A 16,273-nucleotide genomic window follows, 5' to 3' on the forward strand; every position below is an offset into this window, starting at 1 on the left:
TAGAGAAAAAAAAAGTGACTGAACTGGAAACTCAAAAGGCTGCCCAGGGTCTCTTAAAGGCAAAATAATTCATTATCTCATACCCGTTAGGATGGCCACTATCAAAAGAACAGAAAATAACAAGTGTTAGGATGCAGAGAAATTGGAATCCTTGTATACTGTTGGTGGGAATGTAAAATAGTGCAGTTATTATTAAAAATAGTACAGAGGTTTCTCGAAAAATTGAAAATAAAATTACCATATGATCTAGCAATCTCACTTCTGTGTATATAGCCAAAAGAACTGAAAATAGGATCTCAAAGAATTATTTGCACACCCATGTTTATTGCAGTATTATTCACAACAGCCAAGAAGTGGAAGCAACCTAGATGTCTAACAGATAAACAGATAAACAAAATGTCATATATGCATACAATGGAATACTATGCAGCTTTAAACAGAAGGAAATACTGTCACAAGCTATGACACGAATGAACCTCAAGGACATTATGCTAAGTAAAATAAGCCAGGTACAAAAATATAAATACTCTATGATTCCACTCATATGAAGTATCTAAAGTAGTCAAAATCATAGACAGTAGAAAGGTGGTTGCCAAGAGCTGGTGGAAGAGGGAGAGGGAACTAATGCTCAATGGGTATACAGTTTCAGTTTTGCAAGATGAAAAAGTTCTAGAGATCTGCTATACAACAACATGAATATACTTAACACTATTGAACTATATGCTTAAAAACTGTTAGGATAAATGTAATGTTTTTTCAACCACAATAAATAGAGCAAAATAATTCAGATAATCACTTTTTAAAAGTTATTTGCTTTAATGTACATGCATATGTTATTTAAATTTTTACAACAAATTTTATTCTAAAAAGCTTTAAATATAATTATTTTAGTTCCCCAATAAAATAAACCAAATTTTCAATCAAGAAATACTTCAAAATCATGATTTAAATATTTTAGACCCCTTTTTGCTATTCAAAGTGCTTTGGTTTGAACTTCTTTGTGTAGACATTTTTCTCTAAGATTCTCTCTAAATGATGAGGTAAAACACCACGACATTAAAATACCACTTTAATCTTACAACTGCCCCAACATGAACTCCTTAGCTTTTGTCAGAACCCCAAAGAGTCCTCTTATCCAAAATTAAGAACTCCTGCTCTCAGAGGGTATCCCTACTGGGTATAGTGCCCTATAAGGGTGTTCCCATGGAACTGCAGTAAAACTTTGTGTTAATTACCTCAGTGTCACCTACAACTCTGCAAGCTTTTTGAAAACCAAGAAGAGTCTTAAATTTATCTATCTTTGGCACCTAGATGTGCATGAGAATGTATTCAATGAAACCTCTATAGACACATGATTGAATAAAAGATCTCTATATTCCCTTCCACTTTGTACACTATTGATAATTTGCAAGAGGTGAAATGTTTTCTATAGGCATATCATTTGGAATGATTAGAGCAGGCAAAGGGTACAAATAGAAAACAGAATTCTACCTCCTTTTCTTCACAAGTGCTATAGTACTCATAGAGAATAAAGATGTAAATCTTTCTGGCTAGACACCTTGTACCTTTCCCTGGAATCCCAAGCCCTCAACCGCAGTGATCACCAGCCACTGACAAACACTTCAGAGATTCTCAGGACCTAGACACGTCTCAAAGAGAAACTACATAAAGGGCTATTTAGAGAACTGACACTTTCATTTTAAAAATCCCCAAAACACGAACCAGCAATGGTAATGCAATAATTCTGGAGACTGGTGGTTCTAACAAAGACAACTGAGAGGAAATAGGGAACAGATACACAGGTATTTAGACATAATTGGAGGGAAGTAGTCAAGAGATAAAACTCAGCTGGGGCCATCAACCAACTCTAATAACTTGTTCATTACAGGATTTAGGATGATGTGGTCCACATTCTCCCTGACAATTCAATTATGTTAACAGATTTATACTTTTATAGAATTGTGTATTACATGTGACTTTCCCTTTTTAACAAAAAATGCATTTTGGTAATATAAAACTGTCAAGACATGATAGTGTTTTATTACAAATTGACTTTATACACAGAATAGCATAGTGGTGAAAGAGCAAAGGTTCTGTAGCTAGACTGGATGATTAGAATCCTGGCTCTGTTCCTTACCAGCTATGCGACTTTGCATATATTATTTAACCTGTCTCAGTCTCAGTTTATTTATCAATAAATAGAGTTAGTTAACAGTATACATTTTATAACATCATTGCCTAATATAACTTTCTGTGATTATGGAAATGTTCTCTGCAGTGACCAAATGGTAGCCACCAGCCTCATGTGGCTACTGAGCAGCTTAAATGTGACTAGGATCAACTAAGGTACTAAATGTATAAACTGATTGTATTTTAATTGATTTAAATATAAATAGTCCTATATGACTCATAGCTACTATCCTGGGAAGCACAGTTTTATAGGGTTGTAAGGATCACATGGGCTACGCATTCAGATCAATGTCTGGCACACAATAATCAATAAATATTAACTATTGATATTATGCACCATGTCATAGAAAATGGATATGCGAGTATGGGTTATAATTTTCTTTAACACTTTTCCTAAATATTGTGGATAATTCTTTTTCCTACTATTTATATTTACTGGCTAATTCCCCTTCCAGCTGGCACCGGCTTCAGGAAACACCTGACTAGCCTGCACACCAAGCCCTACCCACCCTTCCTGGGCCTAACGCATGTGCTGCATGTTGAGTTTTTCTTAAGATTTTGCATACTATTAAGAACACATTTGATCCTGGTCTGCTTCACATTCTACCACCACCATTACCCCCCAACCCCATTCCACCCCCAATGTTTTTACTACTTTTACCAGAATCTTTCAAGTATTAAAGCATATTGATTTCCTATTGGGATAATTTGTAAGATGATTTTATTATTGTACTTGACATAACCAGATTACTCAGTCATTCTAAATCTTAAAACATCTCACCAGGCTCACAAAAAAACCTACGAAAATTATAATCACCTTGTTTTTTAATGAGGTTAGAATGAAGTTAGAAAGGTTATCTTTTGTTTCCTAGTATATACTAAAAGGCAACCACTCATGTTTTAGCACGTATATGTTATCATTGAAAAGGTTATAAGCTCTAATTAATAATACTGTGCATCTCTTTTCATATAGCAATAATATTCTATTTCCTAAACAGTCCCATGACATTAAACCAGTTGTTTCTAGCAGAAAGATTCCTAGAACAATACAAATTGATAAAGATTTCCTTCTCTTCCTACTGGAGACTATAGAGCTAGAACATGAGAATGGCTGTCAGGAGAAATGAGAACTGCGGCTGGGCATAGTGGCTCACGCCTGTAATCCCAGCACTTTGGGAGGAGGTCAAGGAGGGCGGATCACCTGAGGTCAGGAGTTCAAGATGAGCCTGGCCAACATGGTGAAACCCCATCTCTACTAAAAATACAAAACTTAGCCGGCAATTGTGACATGCGCCTGTAGTCCCAGCTACTTGGGAAGCTAAGGCAGGAGAATCACTTGAACCCAGAAAGCGGAGGCTGCAGTGAGCCGAGATCACGCCACTGCACTCTAGCCTAGGCGACAGAGTAAGACCCTGTCTCAAAAAAAAAGGAAAGAAATAAAGAAATGAGAACTGAAAGTCTGAATTCAGATATCTAAGAAACACACTAGACAGATATGGCCCTTACATTTATAATTTTATATTCTAAAATATGAAATATTGAGAAACAAGTTAAATAATCTGACATATACTTCTACCCAATGAGGAAGGTATAATAAATCAACTGGCCTCATGTAATACCAGAGAGAAGCTAAGGAATAAAGAAAAGAAGATACAAAAAATAATTAAAGCATCTATTTTCAGGTATATACTAATATCAAGTATATAATAAATTGAATTATAAACTCAAAAAGAAAAAAAGCAAACCACTGCCCAGAAATAAAAGGGGCATATGGGGGTGGTGAGTGGATGGTTCTTTACTACTCTTTTTAAGGTAAAAGCATCCTGTTTCTGTAATAAACTGTTTCTATCCTGGGACTCCCCATGCTTTGTTCTCTGGGATTCTTTTTCCCATTTTTAACAGTTAGAAACAATTTTAACTACAAGTAATGGAAACCTTGAGTTCTGTTACAAGGGATTTTTTTTTTTTTTTTTTTTTTTGAGACGGAGTCTCACTCTGTCGCCCAGGCTGGAGTGCAGTGCAGTGGCGCAATCTTGGCTCACTGCAACCTCTGCCTCCAGGGTTCAAGCAATTCTCCCGCCTTAGCCTCCCAAGTAACTGGGACTATAGGCGTGTGCCACTACACCTGGCTATTTATTTATTTTTAGTAGAGATGAGGTTTTACCATGTTGGCCAGGCTGGTCTCAAACTCCTGACCTCAGGTGATCCGCCCACCTCGGCCTCCCACAAAGTGCTGGGATTACAGGTGTGAGCTACTACTCCTGGCCAAGGAATTTTTTTTAAGTAATTGACAGTCCAGGAAAAGGGTGAGATTTAGATTTGATTCTGGGGTACAACAATAAAAAAAATTTGCATTCTATTGTGTCAATTTCATTCTAAGCCTTGATTGCCTTGTGATTATAAGGTAACTCTCAACTTTTTAAATAAGGGCCACCTACCTTCAGTCCAACATAGTCTTTTTCTCAGAAAGAACCAAGCCCTTCCCCTCAGTCTGATTAGACCCATTTAGGTCTTGTGTCTACGCCAGATCAATAACAGCTGCCAGGGAAAGGTCTTGCACTAGCTGGCTTAGATTAGTCAGGACTAATCTCTGGAACTAGGGATGGGATTCACCTCCCCAATCACATGAACTATGGGAAAGGAAGTTCCCTGGACAAAACGAGAGTTTCAGTAAGAAAAAGAGTGAAACAGATGTGGAAAAGGTAATCAATAGACTGCACTTCTCTCTCCTGACTGACCTGCTATCTAGTGTTAAATATTTTGACTGATTACTAATAGCATGCTTTACTGACCATAGCAGTGCTTGTATATTTAGTGATAAGTGGCTGTTGCTGTGGGGAAATGAATAATTAAAGTTAAGGATGCTAAAGAAACTTTCTAGCTGAACCTAAGGCCATCATGAGCCACAGTTATGCACACAGGTACTTTTGTCCAGCATAGGTGCTCACAGGTATAGCACAGCAAAAAAATCTGAATAGTCAAAGCATGGTAGGGGTCTGATTTACCGCCCTTACTAAAGTTCAGGACCTGAATAGTATGACACCCTTCTGAATAAAAAGGAAAGGCAGGATCATTGAAATAAGGCCCTAGAAAGTGACCAGACCATTAGCATTGCAAGGATATTCATTATAGTAGGATCTTACAGGACAGGGCTATTTTGTTGAGGCAGTAAAGCAATACAGCAACAAATATAGAAAGTCCAAAAATGGAAAACAGAACAAACCCTTGAAGAATTAAGAATACTGTTTATGTATCAGCATTCTTTCCATTGTACCACACTGTCTTTAGCAGAAGCCTAAAATTCTTCAGATGGGTTACACAAGAAAGATGTTTCACTCCCAAATTCTTAGAGTGGAAAGTAACATCTTCGTAATTTAGAAGACAAGGAAGAAAATAGAATCCTCTCAGTTTCTGATACTGTCCAAGTTTTAGGCAAAAAGGAAAAAGAAAGCAAAGTTTTACACAGGTTTCTAGCCAAGAGAGTTGGAAGTTTTTGTTTCTTCTGGGGAGAGCAGGGAGAGATGTAAGTTAATAGCATCTTTTCCTTTCTAACACTAGAAAAAAATGAGTAGTCAATTCTACATGGTATAAAGAGATGCTCTGAGGACAATAAGAGATTCACTTGTGTACTATTAGAATTCTTAAAGGGTCTGCAGTGTTTGAAATAATTTGCAACAAGAGTACAGGATCAAGGTGTTTTCATGCATCTCCTTAGCTACATTCCAAAACACAATTCACTTTCAATTTGGCAGTGTGGATTTGGGAGGACTGTGTTTTTGAGAGGAGTCTCAGAGTTGTGACCAGGGCAGTAGTCAATAAAATACGCTTGTAGATGCAGAGAGACAACTGAATCATCAAAGTTGCAAGAGTGTCATTTCTTCAACTTTGGCTTTTCTAGTTTGTAGTAAGTTAAAAAAAAAATACTGGAGTACAAAATTCACTAGTAAGTTATTTGGCATATCTGTATCTTTTGGTTGCATTGATAATTTAAAAATAAGCAATATGTTATTTTTAGTATCTTAACTTCCCTACACATAAACTGTTACAGTTAAATCCTGTTTAGTTTTTTTTTTTTCTAAGCAACTCTACTAACATGACTAGTTTTTTCACCACTTCTACTTTACAATTTACTTCCTGTATTTTACATTTGGTTGTTCTTTCAGAACATGTCATGGGCAGTTTCAACAGATAGCACATGACATATATTCTTTCCAGATTTCTACAATTAATCCTGAATTTATTCCATTTCCATTTGGAGAAAGTCTGAAATATTTTCCATTGACATTTCACAGGGATACAACTGTAGAGTTCTATCTCAATTTGCAATGGATTACTAGGAAAGGAGGTCCCTTATTATATGTACCATCATAAAAACCAAGACAAGAAACTAATAACCTATATTCTCTAAAAATTATGTGCATCACAAGATCATTAGGTATAAGCATTTGTAAGGCATGACAGAATTAGCACTTCACAGCTACAAGCACAAGATGCTACATTCTATAATCATCTTTCTTTCCTTCAACTGAGATGGAAACTTGCATCTCACTTAAGGATTTTAGAGCAAAAAGGATCAGGAATATTTATTCTGGCCCGTATCCTTTTGCGTCTTTTCTTTCTCCTGAAGCTCTCTTATTAATCCAGCATTCTTATTTTTCAAAGAAAAGACTAGCTTGAATATTTATCCCTTTGAAATGTATCTCATTGGACCCCTTATAAATCACTTCTTAACTGAAGTGAATTTTCATTTATTTTTAAATTTCTCAGTCCCTAAGGAGTACCATATTCTTTACGTTACTTTAGTTAGAATTTCATATTTTAATTTTGCCTAGAGTTGGAATTTCAGATAGTTTAAAAGCATTTTCATTGTTTTTTTTTTTTTTTAAAACAGTGGCCTGTAAGGTATACTCAGCCTTTTGAAAGAGATACGCTTTTCTGAAAAATGCCTTACAATTTTTACATTCTTATAGACTTACATGATTTCAGGGCAGCTTTGTAATAACATTCAAATTGACAAGGGTTTCAAAAACTTTCATTTTAAAGGTCTCGCCCAGACAATCTGCCATTTAAATTTTTGTAGGAGAAATATTGATATTTACAGAAACTTGTGGATCCTTACAACCTTGCTTAATTTAGCTATTTGAAGTTGACTTTTACATGCTAGGTTTTACTAAGCAGAAAGCAAGAAAAAAAATGAAGCTTTTAAAAGATTTAGACCAAAATACTATTATGCCACTTCAGTCTTCACTTAAGTAACTCTAAGACAGGATTTCTCAACCTCTGCATTACTGACATTTTGGGCTGGATAATTCTTTGTTGTAGGGGGCTGTCTTTTGCATAGTAGGATGTTTAGCAGCATCTCTGGTCTCCTCCCACAGCACCTGTGCCTCACTCCTTCCTGACCCCACAACTTCTGACAACCAAAAAAAAAAATATCTCCAGACATAGCCAAATGCCCCTTAGGGATAGAGGAGAGGGAGACAAAATGGCCCTAGTTGAGAACCGCTGCTGTTTATTTTGTGCATCATCAAAACTAAAGATTCTACTACAGTAAGCCTCGGTGTTTATTTTTACAAAGGAGGCATATAGCAAGTAGAACCAAAATCTTATATGGTGGTAAAAACATATTTTAAAATATGATCAAATTGAAATTATAATTATAAATTACTCAGTTTCTGTGCAGCGAAGTCTGATTTCAACTGAACCTCAGCTACTTTTAAAGTTATTTCCCTGTAAAGGGCACCACTCACTTTTAGGTTCATTTGCAACATTTTCTTCTTTTCTCTCTGAAGTTCTTTTCTGTAGGGATGGATATTTTCCCTTCTGTCTGATAAAGCAGCCACGACGACACTACTCTTTCCTTTGCTCACTTCACACCTCTGCATAAAATTGCTTTCATGTTTAGCTATGGCAGAAGAAAGAGAACTAAGGGTGACTAGTTCCTTCTCCAAAGTAAATGCCATATTATCAATTAGGAAATTCTCACTTCCTGATTTTAGATTTTTGAGGAAACAGTTTATAGGGAGAATTCTGATGAGATTATGAAGGCACTGGAACATAACTGTTTGATTCCTAAAATAAAAAACCAAACAAAATATTACAAAAATTAGGACAGCACAAAGCAGTCATGTACAATATACTGCAGTAATCAGTTAATATTCATTTATAAACACCATAATGATAAACAGAACCAATTACGTATGTGAGAATTGATAAAAATCAGACTACAGCAATCAAATATACATATCCCATATCAAGTCAGTTAATATTAATCAGATTGTTTCCAATTAAATTTTTTTTTGCTGAGTAATAAGGTCAATATAATATTTTAAAAAATTTTACTGTGGCAGAGAGGTAACGGGAAATCTCAAAATAATTACTAGGCACTAAAAAAAGCCAAAAACAAATATAAAATTAAAGCAGAGATCTTCAGTTTCTAAATGAAGCCAATGTGTCCATTCATGCTAAGCCATGGCAATAATACAAAACCCATGCAGATCGCTGTTGAACCACACATTGATCACACTCATACACACTAACTTCTCTGGACTGATTACAATTTAATGTGCATTACCTGGAATAGATTATTAAAATCCCTTCAAATGGTGTTCTCTGTTTCCAGGTGAAGAGTGTCCCATAGAAACTTCCCGGCCTTTCACAAAAGTACACTTCTGGAAATTCTTTGATTATTTCACATTTCATATGTTCTAAAAGCCACACCTTCATTGAATTCAGGGCATAGCCAGGTGACATGATTTGAAAACAAGATTTGTGGAATGCTGCGAGAAGTGCAAACAGATCTTCCATGTGCTCTACAAAAAAAGTCACAAGCTCTATCATTAAACTCTGTCCATTATCAGATAAACAGAATTCTTAAAATTTTCTAATTCAATTAAATATATAATCTAAAAGTGCCAACAAAATTACCTATAGGTTTCTTCTTTGGAAACGTCAGTAGGTACTTCCCAGTTGAAAGATCTTCTAGACTTAAAAACACTCTGCCACACACAACATAACGATCTTTGGGACAGTTACCACTTTCTCTCTCCATAATGTGTAGCAGTACAGTGCAACAAAATTTACTGAATGCTAAAAGTGGTGAAAGAGATGTTACAGCAGTAATTATCTGTACACACTCTTTCTTAGATGGGTGTTCACAAACAAAGCTTTCCTCTTTCTTGCTATCAGGGGTCAGCTTGACCCTTTTTGCTTCCAATCCTATTTCATCTGGCTTCAAGTATGGTGCTGGGAAAGGATTTGTACTCAACTTAATCACTCTATTTTGACACTTAAGAAGCCGAAATCTGGAGTCATGGGCTTGATCCATTAACAATGATAAAGTCACATCATTCAGGGACCTGTAAAAAACCCAGACTTTGGTTTAATCTAAAAGCTCATTCTTTAAAATCAAATTGATGATTAAATGTCATACAAACAACAGTAAAAAAAATGTTTATTCTTTCCTTTCCTAGAAAACATCATTTCAAATGTAAAATACATCAGAAAGTTAAGAGTAAAAGCCAAACACATTTTTAAAGGTCCTGTGATAGCACCTCTCTTTAAAAAGGCAAGCAAAACATTGTAAATATGCTAGGTTTTAGGAAAGCAAAATTTTTAAGATAGAGGAATGGTATTAGGAATAATAGTAAGAGAAATTAAAGAAAAAAAAATTTAAGGTAAAGGAATGGTAAAATAATGCCTGGATTTTATTTTTTAAGCAGGTCTTTTTTTGTCTCCTCTTTTTAAACAAAAAACCTACTCATTATTTTTTAAGAGTTTATTTTGGTAATACTTTAGAATGCTAATAGCTCTAAACGAAAAATTGTATTTTTTGTTCCTCTAAATGACTTGAATAAAATCTGTTTTTTCAGTCAGAATATTGTTTATCCCTCAGCAATTCTTTCCATATCTACATTTATAATAATTTACAAATATATACAGGCTTATTGTAGTATATTCCAGCATTGTCAAACAGGTAAGAATGGTGACATGACCAAAGAAAGAACTTTAATGTAGAAATTTAATACAGAAAACTCCTTTAATACAGGAATTTGACCATGTCTAATGAGTTATACTAAAGATTTTAAAAGAACTCAAAAATCTTCATTTGCACTAATTGAACTACTGTTTTGTTGGGAATGCTGTTTTATCAACACTACATATATACTGTAGAGTAATTATGTAGTAGGTACAACAGAGAATTGGAATTATCAACAGGGGAGAAAGATGATACAGAAAGAAGAAGATACATCATGATGATAAGCAAAAACCTTGAAGTTTTTACATCATGGTGATAAGTAAAAATGTGAAGTCCTTAATCTGAATTGGAAGTATCAGCATGGACTTACAGTATATTTTATCTCTAAATAAACCAAAACCACAACAAACCAAACTAACAAAACACATTATTTCCTACCTCTGCTTACTAAAAAGGCCCAGAAACAACAACCCACTCAGGATAAATAAGCACTTCTTGCACTCAAATTCTGATTTCTAAATTACAAATTATATTTGAGGGTCTAACTAAATAATTGATGAGAAGAGGTTTCTCTTTATAGAAGTATTCCAGGTAATAAATAAAGAAGCAATAATAGAATTAGAATACCATCATGTTGTAAAATGTAATGGAACAATGGAACTAAGCAATGAGCATCAATAGTTGCTAATATCACAAAAGGAAAATGACCACACTTTATATACTTCCCAATGGAAGAAAGCTATACTATGAAGTATTCTGTTAACAAAAATCCAGGCATTATTCTGACCCAGTCTCTAGATCTAACCATCAACTTGGAGGAAATACAGGAGACAGAGAAACATGTTAAGCAATACCACAGGAAGTAATCAGCAAAATCCAGTCTATAGAACTTCACAGGGCAAACTGCCTGGCTTCTATAAAATATACTTTGCATTAAAAAAAAAAAAGACAGAAAAAGGATACCTACAGACTACAGATTACAAAGGACTTAGAGATAACAGTCAAGTCCAATTTATAGTCCTTATCCGACTCATGACTTGAAAAAATACTTTTAAATTCAGAAATGGGAAATTTGACCATTTACTGAGGGAATTACTGTTAATTTTGCGGGGGTAATTATATTTTTTAAGTTCTTATTTTTTAGATACATACACTGGAATAGTTACAGATGAAATAATATAATGCCTTTGAGTGCTTCAAAATAATCTGGGGGATGGGGGTGAGGAGTGCATGGAGGTATAGATGAAACAAGATTAGCAATGAGTTGATAATTACTAGAGCAGAGTGATGGGCAGAAGGGTTCACCACACTATTCTCCTTGTATGTTCGAAATGTTCTATATCTAAAAACATTTTAAGTAATTCTGTTTTGCATATGAAAAAAAATAAAAGACAAGACAGAAAATAGAGAATAAAAAATTACCAGGCAGATCTAAAAAAGAAAGAATAAAACTTATGATAATACAAATAATAATAAAACTTAGAAACTCAATGACTGGATTAAATAGCTGAATAGAAAGAACTGAAGATATAATTAGTGAAAATAATATAGATCAGAAGAAATTATCTAGATGAATAGAAAATATGAAACAGATGTTAAGAGACATAGAGTATGGAATGAGAAGGTCTAACAGAGTACTAACTGAAGTTCCAGAAGGAGACAGATACTAGAGAAAGTTAGGAAGCATCAGTATGTTGAGAATTAAGAATTAAGAATTTTTTGAATTGCCAGAAGAAAACAAAACAGTTTGAGGAAGCTCAACAATCTAAAGGAGGAAAAAAAAAAAAAAGAAATCTGCACTTAATCACGTCACTGTCAAATATTTAGAAAAAGAATAACAGAATACATCCAAATAAAGTAAAAGTAAATACTAAGGGATCAGAAATGAACAGGGAATACACAATGGAAGATCAACAAAAAATTTAATTATTTGAAAAGATCTAATAAAATGGATGAATCTCTGGCAAGATCAAGGAAAAAGAAGACACAAATAAGATTTGGAATAAAAAGACACTGACAAACACTAACAATACAGTTGATAAACACCTAAAGAGGATCTTAGGAACAACTTATGCTAATAAATATAATAATTGAAAAATATAAGCAAAACGTATTCAAGAATAAATAAAAATGTGAATAATCCTGTAACTAAAGAAATTGAATCAGTAGTTAAAAGTCACCTCACAAAGAAAATGCCAGATTTCTACTGCATTCCAGGCGACTACAACCAAATATCAAAGAGCAGGTAATTCCAAATTTACACAAACTGCTCCGGAGAACAGGAAAAAAGGAAATATTCCTCAATTCATTTATAAACTAGCATAGCCTTGATACTAAAACCAGGCAAGTATCATTCAAGAAAATTTCAAGCCAATTTCACTCATGAATTTAGATGCAAATATTCTTGACCAAAGGACAGCAAACCAAATCTAGTGACAAACTGTTTATCACAAGAATGCAAGACTTATTTTACAATATAAAATTGATTAATACATTAAAGAGAAGAAAAACCCAGATGATCAACCAGCCCAAAACAGCTTAGAAATTCACTGAAACAAAACAATAAATCCATATCTCAAACCCACGAGATAAGCAGTCTGGCTCCCTTACTATGTTAAGCTGCTCAAATATACTGACATCACCTATTACAAGGCACTATCTGGTTTCTCTCTATTTGTGTATCTGTGGTTCAAATTCAATGTAGTTACTGTAATGCCTGTATTTAGCCTGTTTTGGCTAAAAAGCTCTTTGCTAGACTGCAGATATAGATGGTATGCACATTACTTCTCTATCCGTGATTTCAACAGCCCAAAAGAGAATATCGTCTGTTATCAGAGGGAGATACTTTGTTATTTAACTAAACTTTTACCTATTCACTTTGGTCAATAGTCTCTAAGTATCCCTAATGCCTCTAAATGTTTTGATTAAAAAGTTCTGTACGCTGTTTGATTATCTCCACCGTGAGACTATAGCGTCTTAATTTCATAAACCTCATCCTCCTCATATTATTAACTCAATGCATTTGTGTAAAAGAGATACTTCTGGAGCTGTGCTGGCCAAGAGAGTAGCTATTAGATATATGTGGCTATTAAGCACCAGAAATGTGGCTAGTTGGAATTGTGATAGGTTATACACGTAAAATACACACCAACTTTTAACAACTTTGTATGAAAAAACAGATGCAAAATATCTTATTAACAATTTGTATACTAATTACATGTTAAAATGATAATGTTTTGGATATATTGGGTTAAATAAAACATATCATTAAAATGGCCAGGCATGGTGGCTCATACCTGTAGTCCCAGCGTTTTGGGAGGCCGAGGTGGGTGGGATCACTTGAGTTCAGGAGTTTGAGAGCAACCTGGCCAACATGGTGAAACCCCATCTCTACCAAAAATACAAAAACTAGCCGGGCATGATGGTGCATGCCTGTAATTCCAGCTACTGGGGAGGCTGAGGCATGAGAATTTCTTGATCCCAGCAGGTGGAGGTTGCAGTGAGCCGAGATCATCCCATTGCACTCCATCCTGGGCAACAGAATGAGACTTTGTCTCAAAAAAAAAAAAAAAAAAATAATAATAATAATAATTTCCCCTGCTTCTATTTACATTTTTAAATATGGCCTCTAGAACATTTAAAATTGCACATGTGGCTTACTTTAATTTCTATTGGACAGTACTGTTCTGGAGCATCAAGATAGTGTTATCATGTTGGAATTTACTTACAGCTTTAAAGAAGATGTAGTTTTCACTCCAACAACCAAGGTATCATCCATTACACGATACCATATCTTCTCTACTAGCTGTTCTGAATCTTGAAAATTGTCTGATAACTTTTCATCTGAGATATGGACGGAATTTTCTTCTTCACCCCAAAGAGGAACAAGACATTCCTTATAAAAAAAAAAAAAAGTTTAAATAACTAATTATAAAATATGTACCATGTGCAGCAAAACTAAAAAAAAAAGTTAAGTGTGCTTTTGGCTAGGGCTTATGACCTAAATATTTAAAAACAAATCATAACATATCATATTATAGATTATACACAATTTACTAACATGAAATGTATAAAATATATAAAATTCCCTATCTATTCAGATGAGTATCCAACAGAGAGTCAAAAGGGAGGTAAACCTGGAGTCCATTTTGGAAAAAAAAAAAAGTCTGATAATATGTACCCCAGTTATACTGAAAATAATCCACTCTGTATTTTATCAGTGACTTGCACTAAGCCTATAACTGTAAACTTTTGTATGAATAAAACTGATTAAACTATCTTTAGACTACTTAGAGCTTATTGCTAAAATTTTATTCTTAAAAGTCCAAGCCATACTCATTTCCACACACATATGGATATACAACATTAGAAACAGCAGTAATAAGAATAATAGTAATGATAATAATAATATACAACATCTATTGAGTGTTTGCTTTATGCCAGGCACTGTTCCAAATGCCATTTTTGTATCAATTCATTTAACCCACACGATAACCCTAGTACCCTAGGTCTGTGGTATTATCATCTACATTTTACAGATTAGAAAAATGAGGTACAGGGAAGTTATGTAACTTGCCCAGGGTCACACAGCAAGTAGCAGGGCTGGGATCTGAACTGAATCCAACTGGTCCCAGAGCCCATGCTCTTCCTTAACTGTTACCCTATACTGCCTCTCTATGTGGTAATTACTGAAGAAAGATAGGGGCATTCACTCAATAGGAGACAAAATATGTTCCCAGGAATCTGACACTTCTGCCAGTAGTTGTGAGTTCTGAAGCAGGCTATTCATCTGAAACCTGGGGACATTTTTACTACCTGCCAGGTTTGCTTTTAAAACTAACAATGTAAAGGGCCAAAAATGGGGCCTTGCACATAGTGGTTTCAATATATTAATTTCTAAACATTCCTTCCCCTTTCTAAAATTGGCAAAATCATTGAGGTGAGGAAAGGAAATGGTGTAACAGTTTTAACAATGACTTTCATGAGGTTTCCCAGGAAATTAGAACAGTAATATAGCAACACAATGTGTTTTTGTTATGTTTTATTACATTAACAAGATCATATTTTGGACCCAAATCCTTATATGGCTAAGACTGGAATACAAATACAAAGCACAGCCCATGACAAAAATGGTCAATCCAGAAGGAAGTCAGAGCTAGGCACTACAGTGACTTGAGGGAATAAAAAGCAACATTAGTTCAGCTCTTACTGATTTACTTCTAGTGTCGCCATGTGTGTCTTTCTCGGTATGAAATTAATGTGCATAAATATTATTTTTATGAAGTTTCAGCAGTTTTTACTAACTTCCTACATTAATGTACTGACATAAGTTACCACATAAGAGACCTGAGGAAGTTCTTTTTTTTTTTTTTTTTTTTTTTTTGAGATGGAGTTTTACTCTTGTCACCCAGGCTGGAGTGCAACGGCAGGATCTCAGTTCACTGCAACCTCTGCCTCCCAGGTTCAAGTGATTCTCCTACCTCAGCCTCCCAAGTAGCTGGGATTACAGGCATATGCCACCACGCCCAGCTAATTTTTGTATTTTTTGTAGAGATGGGGTCTCACAATGTTGGCCAGAATGGTCTCAATCTCTTGACCTCATGATCCACCCATCTTGGCCTCCCAAAGTGCTGGGATTACAGGCATGAGCCACCACACCCGGCCCTGAGGAGGATCTTATTATAATCAGCCACAAGGAAAAAGAGAGTAAAATTATAAAAAGCAGATAGAAGGACTAAAAAACCCATAGCAGTGTAGGAACACTTGCTAGAGGGAAAAATATCCTTAGAAAGAAACAATCCAACAGACTAAAAGAACAATCATTATACTAATAATAAAATTATGTCATCACCAATACAAAGTTAAATAATACTCAGTATATTCTATTTAAGAAGTCAGTAAACACATAATTCACTTATGAGTAATTTCTATCCAAACAATACAAATAAAAAAGTTTAACAGTTAAATCTGTAAACAAAAGGACTTGTTCCCCAAGGTTCCTGATAACCGAAACTTTAATATGCTACAGAATTACATACAAATCGATAAAATATTGGCTCCTTAATCAAATATTTTTCAATGTCATAAAAGTCCACCATTATAACC

The 16,273-nt window shown here is 34.7% G+C and overlaps 1 protein-coding gene across 9 annotated transcripts in view; it reads right to left on the reverse strand.

Annotated features, from left to right (window-relative positions):
• The window catches only part of FANCB (FA complementation group B), a 164,545-nt gene that overhangs the window by 127,963 nt on the left and 20,309 nt on the right, over positions 1 to 16,273 (reverse strand). For 8 of the 9 annotated variants that reach the window (XM_015443619.4, XM_065538346.2, XM_065538341.2 and 5 more), the window contains 4 exons: positions 13,897 to 14,063; positions 9,118 to 9,548; positions 8,765 to 9,002; positions 7,105 to 8,262 (listed from right to left, as the gene is read on the reverse strand). In XM_015443619.4, the coding sequence (XP_015299105.3) occupies positions 7,848 to 8,262; positions 8,765 to 9,002; positions 9,118 to 9,548; positions 13,897 to 14,063 (1,251 nt within the window). In that variant the 3' untranslated portion in view covers positions 7,105 to 7,847. Of the gene's footprint in view, positions 1 to 7,104; positions 8,263 to 8,764; positions 9,003 to 9,117; positions 9,549 to 13,896; positions 14,064 to 16,273 lie in introns of those variants that run through there. The other variant, XM_074029166.1, reaches the window with a different exon arrangement.

The sequence above is a fragment of the Macaca fascicularis genome, chromosome X (genome assembly GCF_037993035.2).
Source record: "Macaca fascicularis isolate 582-1 chromosome X, T2T-MFA8v1.1".
Taxonomy (NCBI): domain Eukaryota; kingdom Metazoa; phylum Chordata; class Mammalia; order Primates; family Cercopithecidae; genus Macaca; species Macaca fascicularis.